At 37.9% G+C, this 20,328-nt stretch overlaps 1 protein-coding gene across 3 annotated transcripts in view; it reads right to left on the bottom strand.

Moving 5' to 3' along the window:
- The window catches only part of DIAPH3 (diaphanous related formin 3), a 276,383-nt gene that overhangs the window by 104,293 nt on the left and 151,762 nt on the right, over positions 1-20,328 (bottom strand). For all 3 annotated transcript variants that reach the window (XM_053455426.1, XM_053455428.1, XM_053455427.1), the window contains 3 exons: positions 16,921-17,022; positions 15,375-15,614; positions 2,196-2,325 (listed from right to left, as the gene is read on the bottom strand). In XM_053455426.1, coding sequence (XP_053311401.1) covers positions 2,196-2,325; positions 15,375-15,614; positions 16,921-17,022 — 472 coding nt within the window. The remainder of the gene's footprint in view (positions 1-2,195; positions 2,326-15,374; positions 15,615-16,920; positions 17,023-20,328) is intronic.

Here is a 20,328-nt window from a genome sequence, read left to right as displayed (position 1 = left end):
TCAATTAATAAAACTAGTATAGCAAGTAATGAACAGATGCATCTTTAAAAGGCCATAACGCGGGGCAGATTACAATACCGCACACACATAAAATAATGGACAAAAATGATTTCCTATGAAACACTAACAGCAAAGCTGTAAGCCATTACCTTTTCCTAAAGCAGTAATTTTAATGAAGCAGATCTTTAGAACTAGGTATATGGGCAGCTCATTAGTAGAAAAGAAATCCCCCCTGCTGATCAACCACAGAATAATGACCTGGAGCTCTTCTCTTGTAGCCAGAAGGTAATCGAAAACTTCTATGACTGCTCTAAGCAAGTCAGGGAGATGGGAGCTAAAGGCAACTTTCTACAGGTCGTGTACCTTAAGAAGACCTGAAAATCTTTTTTTCATGTATTGTATTATAAAGAATGCCATCTTAGTAGAAGTGGCAGGAGATGAAAGAGCTATTAGAAAAGTTAGATAACAAGTGATCTGTAAAGTAAAAACATAGGCAACAGTAAATGTATACATACATACATACATACACACACTAAAAATAAAAGTTGCCCCGTCTCAAACTGCCTTAAAAATGTTATTCCGATGTAGAGTGAAGACAAGCGCATAGTTCAAAACGGCTACTTTTATCTGAATGTACGTTTTAATGTAGGCTGCAGCAAAGCACCGTGCTGTGTACAGAAACAAAGGGGACTCACCCTTGAAACCATGGAAGAGGAGCCCTGCTTCATGTATTTACCGTTAATGGGAAGGTTAAATGATCTACAGCTAATTACACAACAAGCACTAATTAGGATACCACATAAATTAAGAAAATAACATGGCACTTGTTGTCTGTTTTTTTTCACTTCGGTGTTCATTATCATCCATTACGTTATGGGACTTTAATGACTTAATGGACAATACAGTGTAGCAAAAGTAAACACAGGTGCTGTGGAGTGCAACAAACAGGCACCCATCAAACAGTACGTTCTGTACAAACGAAAAAGATGGGCCGCATAGAAAATACACTTTATATTTATTTTAGATTCGTTGTTTGGGCATTACAACTCATTGCCCTTTAATACAGATATCAAGAGAAAGGTGGACCGGGATTGACTGGGGCTATTATCAGAAAGGGAGCGGCCCAACACCGCATTCACATAGTGCAACGGGGGCCCCGGGTTAGCATAAAGAAATGTTTCTATTATCATTTACATAATTTTTTTAGCTTTCCAGATCCGATTATGTTCCATTATTGCAGATTCACATGATTCATAACATTTTGTAAACCTAATCATATAATCATTATATGCGTCTGTGTGCGCCGACATAAACATCGCATTAAAGCAGCACAAGGATAAATATAATGCAGAACAGACAGTATAATAGTAATACAGGAATAATATTTGGATTATATAATTGTTCAATGGACTATGAATGATCCTGTCATAATAACCAGTTGTTGTCTGGCCAAAAGAGTGCTAAAGGCGATGTCTATTTTAATAGATTCCCTATAAATGAAATTTGAAAACACAAGTCAAGCAGATATGTTTACAAATTCATTAGCAATGTGCCCCAGTTCCACCCAGCAGACAATACTGTGCATATTCCTCCAATTTTCAAATCGCCTAGAGTGGTCTTGCAGCAGCTTGACATTAATAATAATAATCATTTCCAGCGTTCTGGTCAGCCAGCTCGAATTAGCTATGCACTGTATTTATAGAAATTGCCCATAACGCGGGAGATTAAAAACATTTAATGCTAATCTATATACATCCAATAGTATGTCTTACAATTAGACAATGCCATTTATCAACCGTTCCCGTTACCGCCGATAAATTATGTTACCGTAAAAACACATGTACTATAACGGTATTCAAACTATATTTTCAGCAACTTAAACAGTAAATATTAGTCAGAAATCTGAGAAATAATTGTGTGCACTGTAAAAGTGCAGAATAAACACAGGCTATAGTCAGTCAGCTAGTGAGGGAGTAACTAACGTTACATTTTCTTGATGAGGGCAATGGTCAGTTTAAAGTTATAATGAGTGGGTGTCTCATTTAAAATATACAGTATTATAAGTAACCCACAACGATGATGGTCGGGTTATCTCTAAACAATGGAAAACCTTAATTGCCACTTCAAGTTTACATTGTACAGTTAGCTTGATTTTAGTCACAATGTTGTAAATGAATGAAAGTGAAGGTCCAAACCTTTACTAGCTTTGTCTACAGTCTGCAGATCATCCACAAACATCTGGACATCAGGAAACTTCTTTTCACACAGTTCAGCCAGGAAATGAATTAGTGTAGTTTTCTGATCTGCTGATTTGGTGTCTTTTAACTATAAAAACGGTGGGAAAACAGTTATTAGAAACAAAAGACAAAAAAATAGAAGGCATTTTTAATTTAAAAAAACAACATGTGTTGCATGTATTATGTATATTGCTACACATGGTTATACCCCTTAATATGGCTTACAAATGCATTCCTGTATTCAACATATTAAATGATTTAATGAATGCATTATTGTCTTTAAGGTGTTTCCACTAACATAACCTGGTCATGGTACTCAACATATAACATTGCCAGTGTGTAATAGAGCCCGTGTTCCAGACAGGCTGCTCATTTTTATACTCCATTAATCATTATAAAAATGTAGTTCTTTATCAACCCTTGCAGCTACCCATCATCTATACTGTCACACACATAGAAGGGAGGTAACCAGGTAGGCATCAATATGCCTTAGAAAAGTTTACAGAAAGGTCTATTCAATAAAGGGAGAGCTTAACATGTACCCCAAAGAGCTTTTGCTGCAGAAAAAAAAAAAATAACTTTGCTGGCCCTGTATAATGTATTGTTAAAGCAGGTCCCCTACCATTTAGGTAGCCTAGTCCCATGAAAAGGTCATCTTATATGTTAACAATCAAGAGAATGTCAGAGAGGGTGTCAAATGGTATGCACAAGAAAACCAGGGATCAGAGCTGGAATTATCTCTGTTTAGATGACATTTGCCATTCAATATATTTTGATTCTCTAATAATACGAGTATTGTTTGATTTTCATAAACTTCACAAACAGTCAAGTGTCTACTAAATACCTAAATTAAACTAAGATGGGAGATTAAACCAAAACCATTTATGTATTGGCACATGAGCCTAAAAATCCAAAATGCAGTTATGTTCCATAAATATTTGGACAGAATTTTCATAAGTTTGGCTCAGTAAGTCATGGCGAATGGATTTGAAACAAAGCAGAAGGATGATTTCTGAAGTGTATAGGACTATACAATCAGCTCTGATTCAGCCAAATATTGCAGAATGGATAGGACTGCACTTCATAGTACAGATGAACCCAAAATGTATTGTAAAAAGCAACCAAGAGCAAAGAACTGGAATATTCTTCAAAGGCTGAGTTAGTGATCTGCCTCAACCCAATTGAACCTGATGCATTAAATGCTTGGCAAGACATCACTGGGGAGGAAACCCAGAATTTGGCGATGTCCACGCGTTCTAGACTTAATTAATGGTAGTTTGTCCGGTTACATTTAAGTCTCTGAAAATGGGGTGACACCATGTATGAAAATGGCTGTAATTCCTAAATCATTCACCTACATTGGATGTAAATAGCCTCAAATGAAAGTTGAAAGCCTGCACTTCAATCACATTTTGATTGCTTCATTTCAAATTGTGGTGACGTACAGAGCAAAATTATGAAAATTGTGTCACTGTCCAAATGTTTATGGACCTAACTGTACTGTACAACGTTTAAGTGTTATTGCTGTGAATAGCAACTTAAACTGTTCTCTGATTAATATGTTAGTTTGCTATGGACCTTTCTTTTTTTTTTTTTTTTTTTTTTTTTTTACTCTTTTTCCCTCGCAACTTGAAAAATTAAAATAGAAGCCAAAACTTAATACTTTAAAATACTTTAATTTCAATGCCTTATCTAATTATAAGACTTTTCATTTTAGAGGTGACAATGACAAGTATTCACTAGACATGAACATCTCAAAGGCACAAGATGAGAAAAAATAAAGATTATTTATAGGGAACAGCAGTTGATTGAAAAGCAGATAGCAAGTTCTTTTATATATATATTGAGGGGTTCCAACAAAGGTGATCACACTTTTTGTAAAGTTACAACTTCCAACAGGACTCAGAGAAAAGCAATGTGCCTTTTAACAGCAGTAACACAGATAAAAGCTTTTCCCCCCCACATCCTGATAAAAACTAGCAAATCTGTAAAGCGCAGAAAGTTCAAATTATAATGAAGTGGATGGTTTTCATACTCTGTGAAAGTGTTACCTTTTATATTTTTATTCTTCTGATGAGCCACAGCTATTGTGGGGCTGCTAATGAGGAAGATGTCAGAAATGGGCCACCAAGCACATCATCCCACAGAGATAATATAAACCCTGAAAGGATCTTTGCCTCTCTCAGAAACAAGTTGTTCTCAAATGTGTCGGTTTTCACTTTATTACCGTAAATTATGGGAAAAGGGAATCGTTAAATATAAAAAAACGCTTTGTTGGCCCACATGGAGGTCCACTGGAAGTTATCACACAAGACAACCTAGGCAAACGTTGGATACTTAATGTCAAGAAAATGTCCCAAAAGGTTTTAATATGTATTCATTCATCTTTATCATAAATAACCGCGCCATTTCATGTGATTTTTGGCAAGTTCTTTTTCATACTATAGTAGGTAACAACACATTTGTACTTCTATTATCTGTATTACAGTCACTGTGATACAGAACTTGATGGCCTTGAAAGTAAAGCAGACTGAAACAGTCCATTAATCGACAAGAACGAGCTCTGCCCGCCAGGGGCAGCAAGACCTCAAGCTTTTCATAAAGATATTCGTGAAGGAAGGGTAAGTGTACATAACGTAGATGCAGCTGCACGCCTCCTCTCTGTTGTATGCCAATATTTGCCGTAACATTCGTCAAGTCAAGTCAGCACTGCAATAAATAGGCGATAAGCATACAAAATGCATAGAGATATGTTTGGACCGAGCACATCTCCTGCACAGAAAAAGCGGATAGACCGGGAAAGAAGCAAATGCATATGGGGATCCCCTAAGCGTTTCTAAAGAGGACGTGATTAAAATTTAAAGGGACCAAGAAGCTGTCATATGCATACAATGGATAGTCTGTCCCTTTAAAAATGTGACAGTCAAAGCTTAGGACAGTCACTTATTTAACCCCTTAATGACAAATGAATGCATTGTTTTCAATGGGTTTAGGGAGCGCCCATTGTCCTTAAGGGGTTAATATCTTTGTTTCACTTATACATTTCTTTATATGTGGTCTTGAAGATCACAACAGATGAGCTACAGAGTAAAATTTTATTAAGCAAGGAAAGTTTTGAATGACCAAACATGGACACCTTTAGCAGTTATTTGACATTTCCAAACAGACAGTGAAGGTACACACATTATCGCTGCAGCTATATATTGTAGGGATATTTAAATCTGTGTAAACAGAACATAAAACACATTAACTGTATTAATATCCCATAAGGGATACAATAACAGTGAAAAAGCTGTCCTTAAAAATTAAGTATACAGAGTTCACACAACAGGAAAGAAAATAAAAACGTAATCTAGGTGTAAGACAGAATTTTTGTACCTGTGGTGAGCTCGCTATAGACCTCATCATCACCCGAACAAGGAAACTGTAGACCGCAAAAGGTCTTCATCATGTTTTGCTGTCCCTTTTTTAATGGCCTTGAGAGCTTCCACAAAGAACTTTAACCCCTTTGTGATAGGGGAGTACACCCCTACCCAGGTTACCAGAGCCTTTTCGCCATTTTTACCATTTTTTTGTTCAAAATATATTCTAAGAAATATATTTAATATATAATATATTTTAATAAAGTTAAAATTATTTTTTCCCCAAATGGTTAAGTTGCCAAAAACACCCCACAATGCTACACACCAAAGTGATTTGATTTTGTAAACCTCATTTACATATAATTGTTATATATGTCTGGCAATTATTGGGTAAATATTAAGAGTGTACATTTTTGTTTGAAATGTTTAGGTTTTTTACCTTTAGTATGCTGGGTTTGTAACATTAATAGTGAGCGAAATATCCACAGGATATTAGGAGCATTTGGACACAGCATCTCCATGCCACCATTTTGACACACTTATGTGCTCCTTTTTCTCAAATGATTGTGTATATTTGAGGATTCCTGGTCGGCCAGATCTACTCCCCACATATTTGTTGTATTTTAGGGTGCAGTGTGGTTTGCTGACTGCGTCGCTTCCGTCGCTGGATGTCACTGTCTTTTCGACAGAAAATATCCATCTTTTCTATCTCTAATGTAGAGCTAGCAGTTCTTCACTACACAACCTGCTCCACGCTTTTTGCAAGGGCATAGCATCTTGTGGGGTAAGCGCCTTTTATTTTCACAGTGCCACAGGCCAAGGTTGGGATACTTTGATGTAGTGGTGGGCTAACCAACATTCAGCCGCATAGTGTGACGGAATCTCCAATGTTTATGCCTTAGATAAGTGATTTTTGGTATTTGCTGGGTATGCCCTGAATTCTTCCTTTGTTTAGCATTAGAATGGACTGGAGTGTTCCTTGCATTCAAACATTAAATGTTTTTATTGTTTTTATTTTTATGGGAGTTTAAATGGGGGGGTGACTGCATGTTAGCAGAGATCAGATGTTTAGAGGAGGCCTTTTGCAATTAACTGTAAACGGGAGGTTTTGCTTTTTAATGAAAGTCTTGTATGTGCATTTTAAAAAACATGTAACTTCTGCTGCAAGTAAAGAGTGTAGCTGCAGATGAGCTTAAAGGCAGATAGACAAGCTATACTTGCCTAAGAAGCTCACTTGGGCTGGTTCTCCATAACACATTGTGAATTTGAAGAATATATCTCATTTCTTGCTATAGACACATGAAAGAGTTGCTTGTTCCTAGATGTATATTAGCGGATGCGTTCAGATACTGACCTATGACTAAATGGTTGAAGGAACCTGCTGAGGAGAAGTCACCAAGCTCCATGACTATTATATGCTGCTCAAAACGGCAGATGGACAGGGTGACCCTTCCAAGGCAAAACTGCATTAAAGCTGTAAGAGCCCACATAGCAGAAGCCTTATAAAGTAACCCCTATCTAATATGTTATATGTAACAAATATAATTTAAAAGATTAAATAAGATACAACTGCATATCAAGACTTCACAAGTGGGTTAGTTCTGGGCTAGCACATTCAGTCGACTTCCCCATTTCTTCAATTTTTATACCTAATTTCCCACAAATGAACCATTGATTTTCTCAGCTGTCTACAGGCACTAGTTAGATTTAATGGAAATATATGCCTACATTTAAGCCAAATGTTCCACCAGTCCATTCAGAAAAAAATGTAAGCATCTGAGGTTCACGAATTGACCCAATGATTAAGTAGAGCAAAGAAATGCTTCAGACTAAAATAAAAAAAAGGATTTAAATACAAAAGAAAAATACAAAGGAACATCTCAGATTCAAATCTCTTGGTTTATCCTCCTTGTTGTTCATGCTTTAGCGCCGATAGGAGACATGCTCTACAAGGTAAAACAATCATTTGTGCACAAACAATAGCAGAGACATAATTTCTCATTAGGTATCCTTATGTTTCTAGTTACCACAAGGACAATTGGTATCCTGTTCCCTAAGCACCCATTTAAGGTCATAACATCCTAAGATTAGCAAAGCTACAAAGAAGCACTGATTTGCCTGTGATTAAATATCACACACAGCATAAACACTTTACAGACTTTAAAAACGTAAAGATCTTTGTTTATTTTGATGTGAGAAATACTGAGCATCTTCATCAACATTCAGAGAATGAAGCAGAAGTCACTCACATCATCGTACCAAAATGACAAAGTCCACAAAGTGTGTGTGCATGTGTGTATCACCCCCCCCCTGGGAAAATACTAAACTTAATTTCTCGTTTAATGATGTAATTTGTGATATCATCAATATGCTGGCAAGAGCACATGGGGGAGCAGATTTAATTTCTGCATTTTTCTGTTTAAGCAAGAAATTAAGTTTGAAATTCCTTTTTTTAACATATGAATAGACTCAAATTATAAACTATAAAGTAGGGAGGTGTCCCACCACTCAGTCCCCACAACTCTCACCCTCACTGCCCCTTTAGCCACCCCAGCACTCCACTTACACTTTGATCCCTCATATACCCACTCATCCCCAACTGCCTCCTGATATCTCGCCACTAAAACTGTCCTCTCGAGCCACATCAGTCCCCATCGGACAACTCACCCCATCAACTGCACCCTCCAGCCAACCTCAGTCTCTCATCTGACCCCTCTGCTTCCAACTGTCCCCTTTAGGCTCGGTCTTTCTCTCCTCTCTGCAACTTCTCTATTCAGCCATTACAGCCCCCAAGTGCCTCTTCAACCGCTTTAGCAAAATATCTCCCCCGTTTCCTCATTTATCCACCTGCAGGCTTCAGCACCCGTATCCCTACCTTTACCAACCAGCTTCAGCGCCTAACATCTACCCCTGACCTCCAAATGCCCTCTTCAGCCCCCTATATGCCACTACAGGTAGCTCCCACTGCTCACTTCAGCAACCATCTGCCCTCTGACTTCCATATGTCCCCTCACACCCAACTGCCTCTTCAGCCTCCCCTAGCACTGTCACCTAACTCTCCTCTGTCCACATTTACCCTTTGAGCCTCCCTTTATTCACCTCAGGCCCCTACCTTCCACCTCATCACCCAAAGATTCATTAACCAAATGCAGTCTACTTCTCTAGCACACAAGACGTTATTTTTTTTTTTTTAAATCTGACCTAGTGGGCAAGCTGCCTCAGCCCCTGGGGCAGACATGGGCAAAGCAAAAATTGAGAAACCAACAAAACTTTCATTTGTGTGTCCAATAATATATTATAGATGTTGCCCTGGCACTAGAACTCCTCCAGTTGCCATGGTGATGAACTATGCACCACAGAGTTCTAGATATAGCAGACTGACTGTCCATCAGCCAGTATTATGAACATCTGTGTAAGCCAATCACTTGGGATTTTTGGAAAGGAAAGGGAGGGTCAAGGCATCCATTTTAGAGATTGAGGACCTGAAGAAGAGGAGCCAGGAGTGATGTTCTGTACAGATACCCTGAAGAATCTCAGCCAGGCTTACGGCATATCTGTGCCCCAGAGATTAAAACTCTGAAGCACACTGGGGCAGAAGAAGCTAAGTTTAGTCAAGCATGAATTAGTGGTTGTTGGAGTTGAATCCAGCCTCAACACTTGGTAAAAAATACCTACTCTCTTCAAAAGAACAGACCCTGGGACGTGTGAGTTGTTACCAGTTTCTTTCATAAAGTTTTGGTGTCATCCTAACCTGTTATACCAAGATAATACCATCTACTACATTGAAGGGCCCCACCTAAGTGCACCACCGTTTCCCTGGGGAATCTGCAAATTGGACACAAGCTACACTTTTGTGAGGGGGTATTGTGAAAGTGGGCATTATTGTCTAAATTGTGCTATTGCATTCTGTATAAATGTTAGGTTAAGAGCTGTGTGCTTACGTAGTTTATAATTACTGATGTTCTAATATCACATAAAGTATAGTTTGCTACAATATATTTAGTGGATGTCATTCCTCTTGTGAAAAAGGTTTCTACTGTGTCTGCCTTGTTTTTTTCTTTTGCTATTGTTATTAGTTAGAGTTATTTTCTTAGTGGGTAATATCTCTGAAAGCTTCAGATATCCCAGCTAAGTGGAGGCACTGCGTCATTAGATCCCCAATCTTTCCAAACAATTTGCAGAGGCTCAGGACTACCTGCTATCACTAATATGGTAACCAAGCTGGAAACCAGCTTTTACAGTGCCACAGGCCAAGGTCTCCATGGCACTACCAAGCTGTACCAAGGTTAGTCCAAAAAAGGGTTACACACACACACACACACATATATATATATATATATATATATATATATATATATAAATCCATTTCTTTGGACTCCTTATATTTGTAAACGAGAGAAGCTAGACTTTATCATGAATAAAAAAAAAAAAAACAGTTAAGTGCGGGTAACCCAAATGCGATTAGTGAAGAGCTCGGATGTTCTCAGAGACCTGTGAGCCATGACTGTGAGCCATGACTTACAAGACAATGCTATAATTTATAACAAATACATCAGAGAGGCACAATAGATGCAGTTACAACAAAATACAGTCTACAGGCATTTTGGGTTGAGTACAGCAGGTTTGAATACATTAGGAAAATTGTTCTCTGTCCTGTAGAGCTTATAGTCTACGGCAACTAATGCTACCAGACAGAGAGCTTGCAAAAGCATATGTTAGTTATTGCCCAAGATGGACAACGTGAGCGTATAAAAAAATAAAATAAAATAAAAAACGCTTATATGGATTGCATAATGCATTTAACTACGGCATCTACTACATTATCGGTATATTTAGACGTGTAACTTGCAATCAATGTCACACTGAACGTGCTATTTTGCTTTTATCAGCTACTGTTTTTGTCGTGTTATGGAATATATATATATATATATGGAGCACTTGGAGGGGGTCTATATAACAAGCACATTTTCAAGCAGACAGAAGATGTGATGCAGCCTATCAGCCATATTTTATAGTCTAAAGAACAAACCTGATATCTGTGCGGGGTGATGGGTGAAGAGAAAGTCCAAAAAAATAAAATTGGTAGAACTCATCACTATTCAGTATAGCCGGTAAGTTTTCTTTTCTTCCAACTTCCCTGACTTTAGCAGACAAGTAGCTAACAAGCCAAAGGTGTGATAATTACAGCACCCTACAGCCATAATTCAGATTGCTACCTTTCCCCCCTCTATCCCTCCCACAGTATAAAAGGGGGGGATTAAATGTGTGGGAACAGACGCCGCATTATATAAAACACAATAAAAGCAATGCTATTTGTCTTTTAATTGCTGCTACTTTCTCTGTAGCAACCAATTGTTCAACACTCTATTTTGCTAAGAGAATTTAACACAAATACATTTCCATAAGCTCTCTACAACGTTATGACCATGAGAAACAAAGCACAAGCTTCTCATTGTTTCTGATTGACGACAGTCATTGACAATTCTTTCTCTGTGTGTTGTTACATTGGGGGAAACACTTATCTCATTAGGACAATAATGTATTGACAAATGGCTTGTCAATGCACCAGGGAAAACACATGGTTATCCAGCCAAATACATCTCCCTGCACCTGATACCCTCACCTCCGGTCAGGTCCAGCACTTGCTCGGGGAACCCTGTGTTCAGATGTCTGTTCAGACCCCAGTGCACATGTGTGGAAAGTGTTACCATTGCTTTCAGAGGGAGCAGTTTCCTGCAACCGACTGACTGCTTCAAGCAAACAATCCATGACAAGAACCATCGGATCATGGAGGAGGGCAGCTTCTGCAGGAAAGCCCATCCTGTATGAAGTGCTTTATTTTTATTTTCCCATCTTGGAAAAACACATTAAAAGTACTTTTTATGGATTGTTCAATGGTAAGGGTGTTACCATTACCATACTGTTCCTTCAACAGGTTTGCCAGGAAGTTTAATCAGACAACCACAATGGGGATTGTGATGTAAAGCCTTGTTGAAAACTTTCATGTTTTAAATTAGGTAAAGCATGTTAACAGATGGCCAGGCCTAGTAGATTTTTATATATAAACATAAAGCTCTATTGCAATACTAATGACGAATGACATCAGGATGGTCAAACGGTTCCTGAAGTAAATTCTCAAAAAGGTAGCATGGCCTTATGTGGCAAATCGTTTTGCCCCATGTCTAGGGCTGGAATAAACTTTTATATTGCAAGTTTGACTGCACTCAACTTCTTTTGACCCTTGCTTAAAAAAGTCAGCTGCAAAGGTGGAAATATGTTATATGATGGCATAGTAAAAAGAAAAAAATGGGTTAACATAGAAGTTTAACAGATGAAAACTACATAGTGTCTGAAAAGTTATAGGGGGACAATAGTTTTAGTTTCCTTTCAATTTATGGATAATCTAGGAATGGTCTCATTCTAAAACTCGTATGCTTTTTAAATTTGGAAGGAGATAATCTAATGCGCATTTTATCAACCTCAAAAGTCCAAACTCAGCAACATCTTATGTAACACTTATAGATGTCTAGGGGAGGGAGACAAGATGGAATCATTAACCAGAGAAGCTTATAATAAGTAGATAAATAACACATTATGCAAAGCAGGGGTGATTTTAATGTAGCCCTGCAGCAAATATTACCCACACATGCCTAGTAAACAGGAAAATTACCATAACCCTTGTTCCTGCATAGAAGGAACAGCAGGGATGGGTTAAGCTCATCTATGATGTTTGTGTGGCAATGGTCACTTTAATGCCAAAAAGTGGCTGATTGATTTACAATGTTTGCGATTAGCAAATAGTGAAATATTCATTTTACGTCTGTTTCTTAAACTCTCTAAACTTTTTAATCTATCATGGTTACAAAGGTTTCCTACAGCATATTGCATGAGATTGGATCAATGCAGTCAATGTAAAAAGCATTGACACACTGCATTAATCACATTTCAGAGAGATAATTAAATACTGCGATCGCTGCTATAGGATCATTGTTCCAAGACCTAAAGGAAATCTGAGTCAAAAGGGCAATAGGTGATGAGAGTCAGATAATGGGCTATGTGTACAATAAAGACAAGTAAAAACAAGTAAATAGAAATACAGTTAACACTGCACCTTCCACCACACACAACACAAGCACAAAATAGCATCACCTCTATGTAAAGGCTGCCTGAAAATACATAATAACATGAACATGTTAAGACATATTACTACAGATGAACAAGGACTCTGCTCTTGTGAGTTTATAATCTACTGGGTGGTTGAGGGGAAAATAGATTGGGGGGCTGCTTGGGTGAGGATGCCTTGATTGTAGCAAGGGAAATCTGGATAACTGTTGAGATCTTGGGGATGATGGATGCAGATCGAGCGTGTTGGGAGGGTAAATGGTGGATCTTTAGTCTCCTGGAGGAGCCTGAGCTGGCACTGCATAATGCATAATGAATGAGTTATTTAAAGTCATTGTGCTGACTTAATTATAAAATTATAACTGTATAAGGCTCAGCCTTTCTATCAGGAGAAGCGCACCAGTCTTGGCCATTCATAATGGGTAACAAGGTCAGGAAGCTAAAACTCTCACCCAACCTTCTGACAAAATGAAAACACTTGTGTCGGGTAGGATAATGGTTTATAAGACATTTACAGGACAGGGGCCAAATACTGAATCTTACCAAAAGACAACACATGCACTTACGAATTAAATTATTAGTGTGTGCTGTGACAACAAATAAATTACATAACATAAAGATGCTCATCACCTTTATGTTAGAGACTCTAGAAAGGAGTATTTACTCCTGTCTGCAATAAAAGCTTTTTTCCACCTAAGTTTGTCTGAACACAGCACTACATCTCCATGTTTTCATGCATTCCCTTGGTTCTTAGATTGTTCTGCCCAGCACACACACGGCTATTTAATAATACAGACAGGGTGTGAAATTGATGTAAACAGCACCGTTTACACTCGTTCTTGTATAGGTCACTGAGTCTACTGATTTAATCTGAATTTTGTAGCATTTATTTTGATCTGTGATTCTGCTACCTGAGACATTTTTAGGGCTGCAACTAGCGATTATTTTTATAATCGATTAGTAGGCCGATTATTTCTTCGATTAACCGGATAAATAAAAAAATATGCACATTTTTAATTTATTTAAAATAATGTAATGAACAAACTGGGTGTTAAAAACATCAGAATAAAAAACTTAAAATTACATTAACATGTCATTAACCCTTTTATCGCTATCACAATGGCATTTCTCTTATTCCCTTCTTATTTTACTGACATAATAATAAAAGCTATATTTTAAAAGGTACCAGAACCCAAACACAATATTTCATAAACTAGGTTTTAATTCATATGTAAACTATTTTTCCATATTTAATAAAAATGCATTTCTTGTTTTTATTTCCTTTTATTTGCCAACCTGCCCACCAGTTATGCACATCAGACCTAATGCTTGCCTTATACCTCCTATATGCCAATCTGCCTCCTTCATATGCCACTGTGCCCCAGATATGTCTAATAGCCCCTGCTATGCCTTATACCCCTGTATACCACGGTGCCTCCCTGATAGGCCTTACACCCCCCCAGATATGCCTTATACCCACTATATGCCAATGTGCCCCCAATGCCTTATACCTCCCTATATGCCACTCTCCCCCCTTATATGCCTTATACCTACCTCTATGCCACTCTGCCCCCTTATATGCCTTATATCCCCCTATGCCACTGTGCCCCCCTTATTTGCCTTATATCCCCCTATATATGTCACTGTGCCCCCTGATATGCCATACTGCCCCTAGATATGTCTTATACCTCCTATAAGCCAGTATGCTCCCTGATATACCTTACACCCCCCTCCAATACTCCCTGGTGGGGGCAGTCGGTAAACCTCCACCACTGGCCGTCACATTCGCTAGACCTTCTATAACTGAGCACCGGAAGGTCATGTGACGCCAGTGCTCCATCATAGAAGCCCCAGCAGAAGGGAAGGGCAGTAGCGGAGGTTATCTGCGCGCATCGCACAGACGCCCACCGGTTGCTAGAGAGGAGGATTCAGGTCCCCTGCAGCACTGTGGGGGATCTAGATCTTAGTGTTATTATCCGACCTCTATTTAAGGTCGGATTATAAGACTAGGGTACTTTCAGAGCATTTGCTCTGAAAAAACCCTCATCTTATAGTCTATAAAATCGATTTTCATTATCGATTAGTTGTTTCAGCCCTAGACATTTTCACTACAGCATTTTATTTCAAAGAAAAAAAACCCTTCATGTAATCACTTCAAATACTTACATACCTAGTGGTTTACGGTAACTTGTTTCAAATAAGCACTGCTTGATAAATCTGGTAAACCTACATCCTCTGTGTATCCATGATCCATCCTTAATTGAAACAATCGAATATCATCCGAGACATATCATCAAATTAAGTGTACAGTCATGGAATTCAAGGGCTATTAAGTAAACAGGTTTGTATGAGAACATTTCAACCCCCCACCTTAACTATGCATCATAAAGGGCCAACACCTTTGAGTTTATCCTGTAAACCTGCCCTGTATAAGGCAAAGTTGATGGTCAGTGTTATAGATGACAAGCAGTCCTTCATTTTGTAAAGAAAGTGAATGATATATTTGTGACTTACCTAGATAACTGCTTGTTTTTTGTGAAACATCACTGTTTAGACAATGTAAATGCACATATGTATGTATGTATGCCATCGTAAAAACAGTTATTGTCATGATCTATAAATGGAGGTAAATGAAGAGCACAACATGACTTACTTTGCAAAGAGAGTTCAGTTCAAAACCGAATGTTTGTGCGTTACGAGAGCCAGCGTTCATGTAGTTTCCTATAAGTAACACAATCTCCAGTAACTTAGCAAAGCTTTTACTTTTCTTTATCTCCTCACATGCTTCGCTGACAGCCATAATATCAGGTTTGATGTTGTTTACTTGCTCCTCAAATTGAAGACGAAATAAAATGGAGTTGAGTCGTGGAATCAGCTTCTTCACGTTGCTCATCTGATTAAAGACAGGAGATTTTTTTTTTTTTTTAATCACGACAGATAATCTGTTACTTTTTTAAAAAAAAGAAAGCGTGGAATATAATTACGAATATCTACTTTTTGTGAATCATATTTGGGATCTACAAAAAAATAACCTCTGCAATACAAATGTTTCCAAGTTATGAACTGTAGATGACCAGAAAGTTAACCAGTGAGGCTAACTTCTCTTGTGAAGGAGGTTGGGATGGATGCAGCAGTTATGTATCAAGATATTAACCAATAACACCCCAAAGTGAAATATGTGTTGTCAAAAGATGTACAAGGAAAAAAAAATCCCCTGATAAGAACTGTAAGTTTCTTGGAGATTTCTGGCAGCAAAGCTCCTTAGATAAAAGACAGACATAAAAAACGGAGTAAGAGTTCAGTAACTTCAAACACACACCTCCTAAAGGCAGCATCTCTATATGGCAGAAGAGCAAGCCTGGAAAACCAGTGTGTTAATCTGTACCATTCAGTTCAGTGGAGGCTCCTCTCAGCTCAAGACAAAGACTTCTCTCAGTTCAGCACAAAGTCAAGACAAAGACTCCTCTGAGCTCAAGACAATGTCAAAAGTTTGGGTAGAATGTACCTTCAAACCTTTTATCTCACCTGCTTCCAACGACGACTAGGAAAATCACACAATATTGGGCATATCACCTCCCCCTTTGTATTTTTATACTGCACACATAGCCGTAAATTATCTAGGGACTAAATAAACAGCTTCATATAAAACTCCAACAAGTCTCTATCTGATCAGGTAAGGTTGATCATTCACATGCATGGATGTGAAATATGTCTTAAGCTCAGAAAATCATTTTACAAATCTTAACAGTGGCTGGCCAGGTAAATGTTTACCCTTCTGACAGGTAAGCCTTAATGATTATTATTCACATCACATGATAAATAAGGATCATCTTTCCTTGGGACTACCCGCAGTACATTTACCAACTAATTTATTAGAACTTTCCTTCTGCACATTTTCCCAGTCATAATGACGTCATTTCAAAAATACAGCTGTGCATAAATCGTATTCACTGTGACCTTTTAGCTGAAAAGCATTTATGGGAATTAGCACTGATAATACTGTATATCTCAACACCTTTTATCACACGGCTATAAAAAGCTGTCTGGTATTGGAGTGGATTTACATGTCCTTTATCCTCTATTAAACCTATTCAGTTTGACACAAATGCAATTTTACCAAGTGACAACTCATTTTAAACAGGAAAATGACAATCCAGTTATATTAAAATATGGGGTGAAGATAAGCATATGGTACTCACCACAACACCAAACTGTTCCGGCTCAGACAGACTGGCGTAATCCCCTTTGAGTTTGGCCAGGGCATTCAACTGTGTTTGCTCAGGCATATGTTTTATCAAATTCTGTTTCGGGGGGGAAAATAGCCTTAAGTCTACAGCTTCCAACACATTGATAATTAACGGTAATTAAATATTAAACATTATGCAATTTAAATATATTTACAACACTCAAAAGAACCATAAAAAAAATTATGAAATAGTACAGTAAATACATGTAGGCGTAAGATACTTTTTAAAGACACAGAAGGGAATACAAAACTCAGGTAGTAAAATCAATGAGAAATTAAATATATAATCTATTGATTTTAGTTGAAGGGCACTAAATATTTTGTTACCTAGCAAAAAGGTTACTATTTTTTGACCATCAAAATTTGTGCTTTTGTACTTAATGTAATTTTGGCCCATTTGTTTCTGGACAACAAATTCCGTTTTCTGCCTATTTGTTTTGGATGAAAATCAGGGACTTTTACTTTGGGAAACAAAATGTGTTTGTTGTTGGACACCCACATTCACTCTCACACTCTCTGAATGTCTTTCTACGCTCTGAACCGACCGCTTCCTCGTCTCAGAGCTCTGCTTCTTTTCTAGAATCCTCTTCATCTTCTGATTCGCCTTCTTGTTCTTCTCTCTTCATTCACATCTCCACAGACATGACCTCCTGGGGAACTTCCGCAAAAATGCTGGAGGTTCCTTTGACATCCTCCAATCTGGAGAAGGGCTCGTCACAGGAAGGTCAGCCATTTTGAGTACGTTCAGGGGGGTTATCTTCAAACAAAATTCTCCAATCTGGGGAGAGGATGTCCTCATAAGCTCTATCATTTTTGCGGAAGTTCACCAGAAGGTTATGTCCGTGGAGAAAAACAAAGAACAAGATGACGAAGAAGATGCTAGAGAAGAAGCAGAGCTGTGAGACACTGAAGTGGCTGGTAGAGAAGGTAGGGAAACATTCAGAGAGTGAATGAGTGTTAAAGAGCGTGATTGAGGGTTTGAGAGAGTAGATGAACACACAAAATGTGAATGAAAATTCGTAGCCTCTTCCTTTCTGGTCGTTTTGCCTCCCTTTTAGAGGTTTGTACAAATTGAGGAATATGCCAATTTAGTTAAATTTGAACTTCAATCAAATCCAGATTCACAAGTGTACTAACTAGTTATAGCTGAAAGGTGCCATTCTACTTAGACAAAACACTAATTCCACTATCTAGAATTTTAAGAGTTTAATCACATAAAAGCAAAACTGAACGCCTTAAGAACTTTTTTCAGTTTGTATGGAATCTGTGCATGCTTTAGTGTCACATGACAATTAAGAATTACTGACTTTAGTTACAAAAAGGTTACATTCGGAGTGGGTGGAACAGCACCTTTAAAAAGGTTATTCACTATAGAGGAGTACTAAACACCCTTCTCACAGGAGAATTATATCAGGGTCTGTTATTTGTAAGGCAAGAACAAGAAACAACCCAAAATATAGGTTTATTTACCATAAATACTAGAATTCTATAATATAAAAATCTTCAATTTCCTTTTTTCTCAGGATAGCGGTGAGAGCAGTTTAGGACATGAAGTTCTTCCACCAAGTGTCACAGAATTAAGCACATTAAATCACAAATCTCCGAATCAATAACACTATTTGACAAAAAAAAACAAGCTATAGATATTTTCCATGAATACAATTAAGATAAAATAAAAGCTCTGGCAGCAACAGATCCCCTTAAGTGTTTCCTCTTATTGTTTAGTGAAGTAATGCAATGACTACTTAAGTGAAAGAAACATGTTTAATGTAGTGCAAAGAGGCAAGAATTTGGTTCGGGGATAAACTGGAATATGACAGTTCCCAATTAATGCTCTATTGGTCACTAAGAGACTGCTTCATTAAAGTATGCACTGGACTGGTGAACGGCAGAACATGTATAATAGGAATTGTAGCCCACAGCAGGTGGGCATTTCTTAAATGGTATATTGGTTAATAAAGGAATAAAGCTGCTTACCACCTGTGATCAACCCCCCTTTCATTTAACCTTCCCTTTATTATAGTTTGAAGATTTTAACGTTTAGTAAAGTAGTGCTATTTTCCATGAGATTTGCAATAGCTGTAATGAACTCATTTGAATTGAAAGTCACTACAAACTTTATACACAATTTATTGAGAAATTCTGCTATACAGAGAAAAATGTTGGCATTAAATAAATCTTAAAAAATGGATGCAGAGAGCTATAACGCTGCATGTCAGTGCATCTGTATGTGCATACGCATGCGTGCTCTGCTCCCTCACTACATGCCATGTGTGCTCCGGTATCCGACTCCGCTTTCAGTCTTTTTCCATCAGTGCTGCTCGTTTAAACAGTGAGATCTAACACTTTGTAGATTTAACTATGTATTATGTAAAGCAAATGTAACCCTTTCAGCTGGGAAAATTCATCGGAGGTGATCATTCATCACGTGTAGCTAATGGCCTGAGAAAAACGTTTTCATCTCATCAGAACTCAGTCACAGCTCAACGCTTAGGGAACTAACTGCTCTGCCTCTCACTTCTCAATGACGCTCTCACAAGGTTTGTTTCTCTTTCTAAATGTCAAAGTAGAAATTCTAATATAACAGCATCCAGCTCATGTGATCTCACCAGGCTGGTGGTAAGAAGACAGCCCCTTTAAAGGACAACTGTAGTGGCCTTGAATCATCCTTGAAGACCAAGGACGTATCCTCTATGACATGGGGTTTTGGCACCGGCAGATATTTAACCATGGTCAGTCTAGTCTCCCCCTGAAAGCTGGGGCCAAAATGTGTGGTCCTGAGCTGTCAGACCGAATGTAACAATGCTCTAATAGAGCCCCAATACATTCGATATGCATTACTGACATCGCCTGGGAATCAGTCAGCATGCACGTGGGTATTTATTTATTTATGTAATTGCTGTGCTGGGGAACCCTAATGTAATGTAATAAAAAAAATTCAAAAAATACATCAAATCTAGCCCTTTGAGAAAATTTAATAATACCCTTCCCATCCCCTACTGCACTCCTCAGTTACCTAAAAAAAATTAGATATTTGAAAAAAAACAACAATGTGCTGACTACGGTTTAGGAAAAAACAATATAAGGCAATTTGAAAATAGGGCACTGGGTTTACTGCTGAATATAAAAGCATGTTTTGTTTTTTCTGCAGTTGCTTATTTTCTGGACAATAAAATAGTGATATTTCAAAAATACCCTAGTTCTCAAAAATATATGGTTTGATGGTCGTAAATTGATTTGGCTGGCTTTAAACATGTCCCTAGTAGGGCATGGTCAGTGGATGGCCAGATTTTAAAAAAAATTGTTTTGAAATAGCAACATGCTGCTTGTACTTATTGCTTTAAAACTTGCAAAAAAGAGG

The sequence above is a fragment of the Spea bombifrons genome, chromosome 2 (genome assembly GCF_027358695.1).
Source record: "Spea bombifrons isolate aSpeBom1 chromosome 2, aSpeBom1.2.pri, whole genome shotgun sequence".
Classification (NCBI taxonomy): domain Eukaryota; kingdom Metazoa; phylum Chordata; class Amphibia; order Anura; family Pelobatidae; genus Spea; species Spea bombifrons.
The sequence above is the reverse complement of the archived record's forward strand: the minus strand, read 5'-3'. Positions and strand labels throughout refer to the sequence as shown.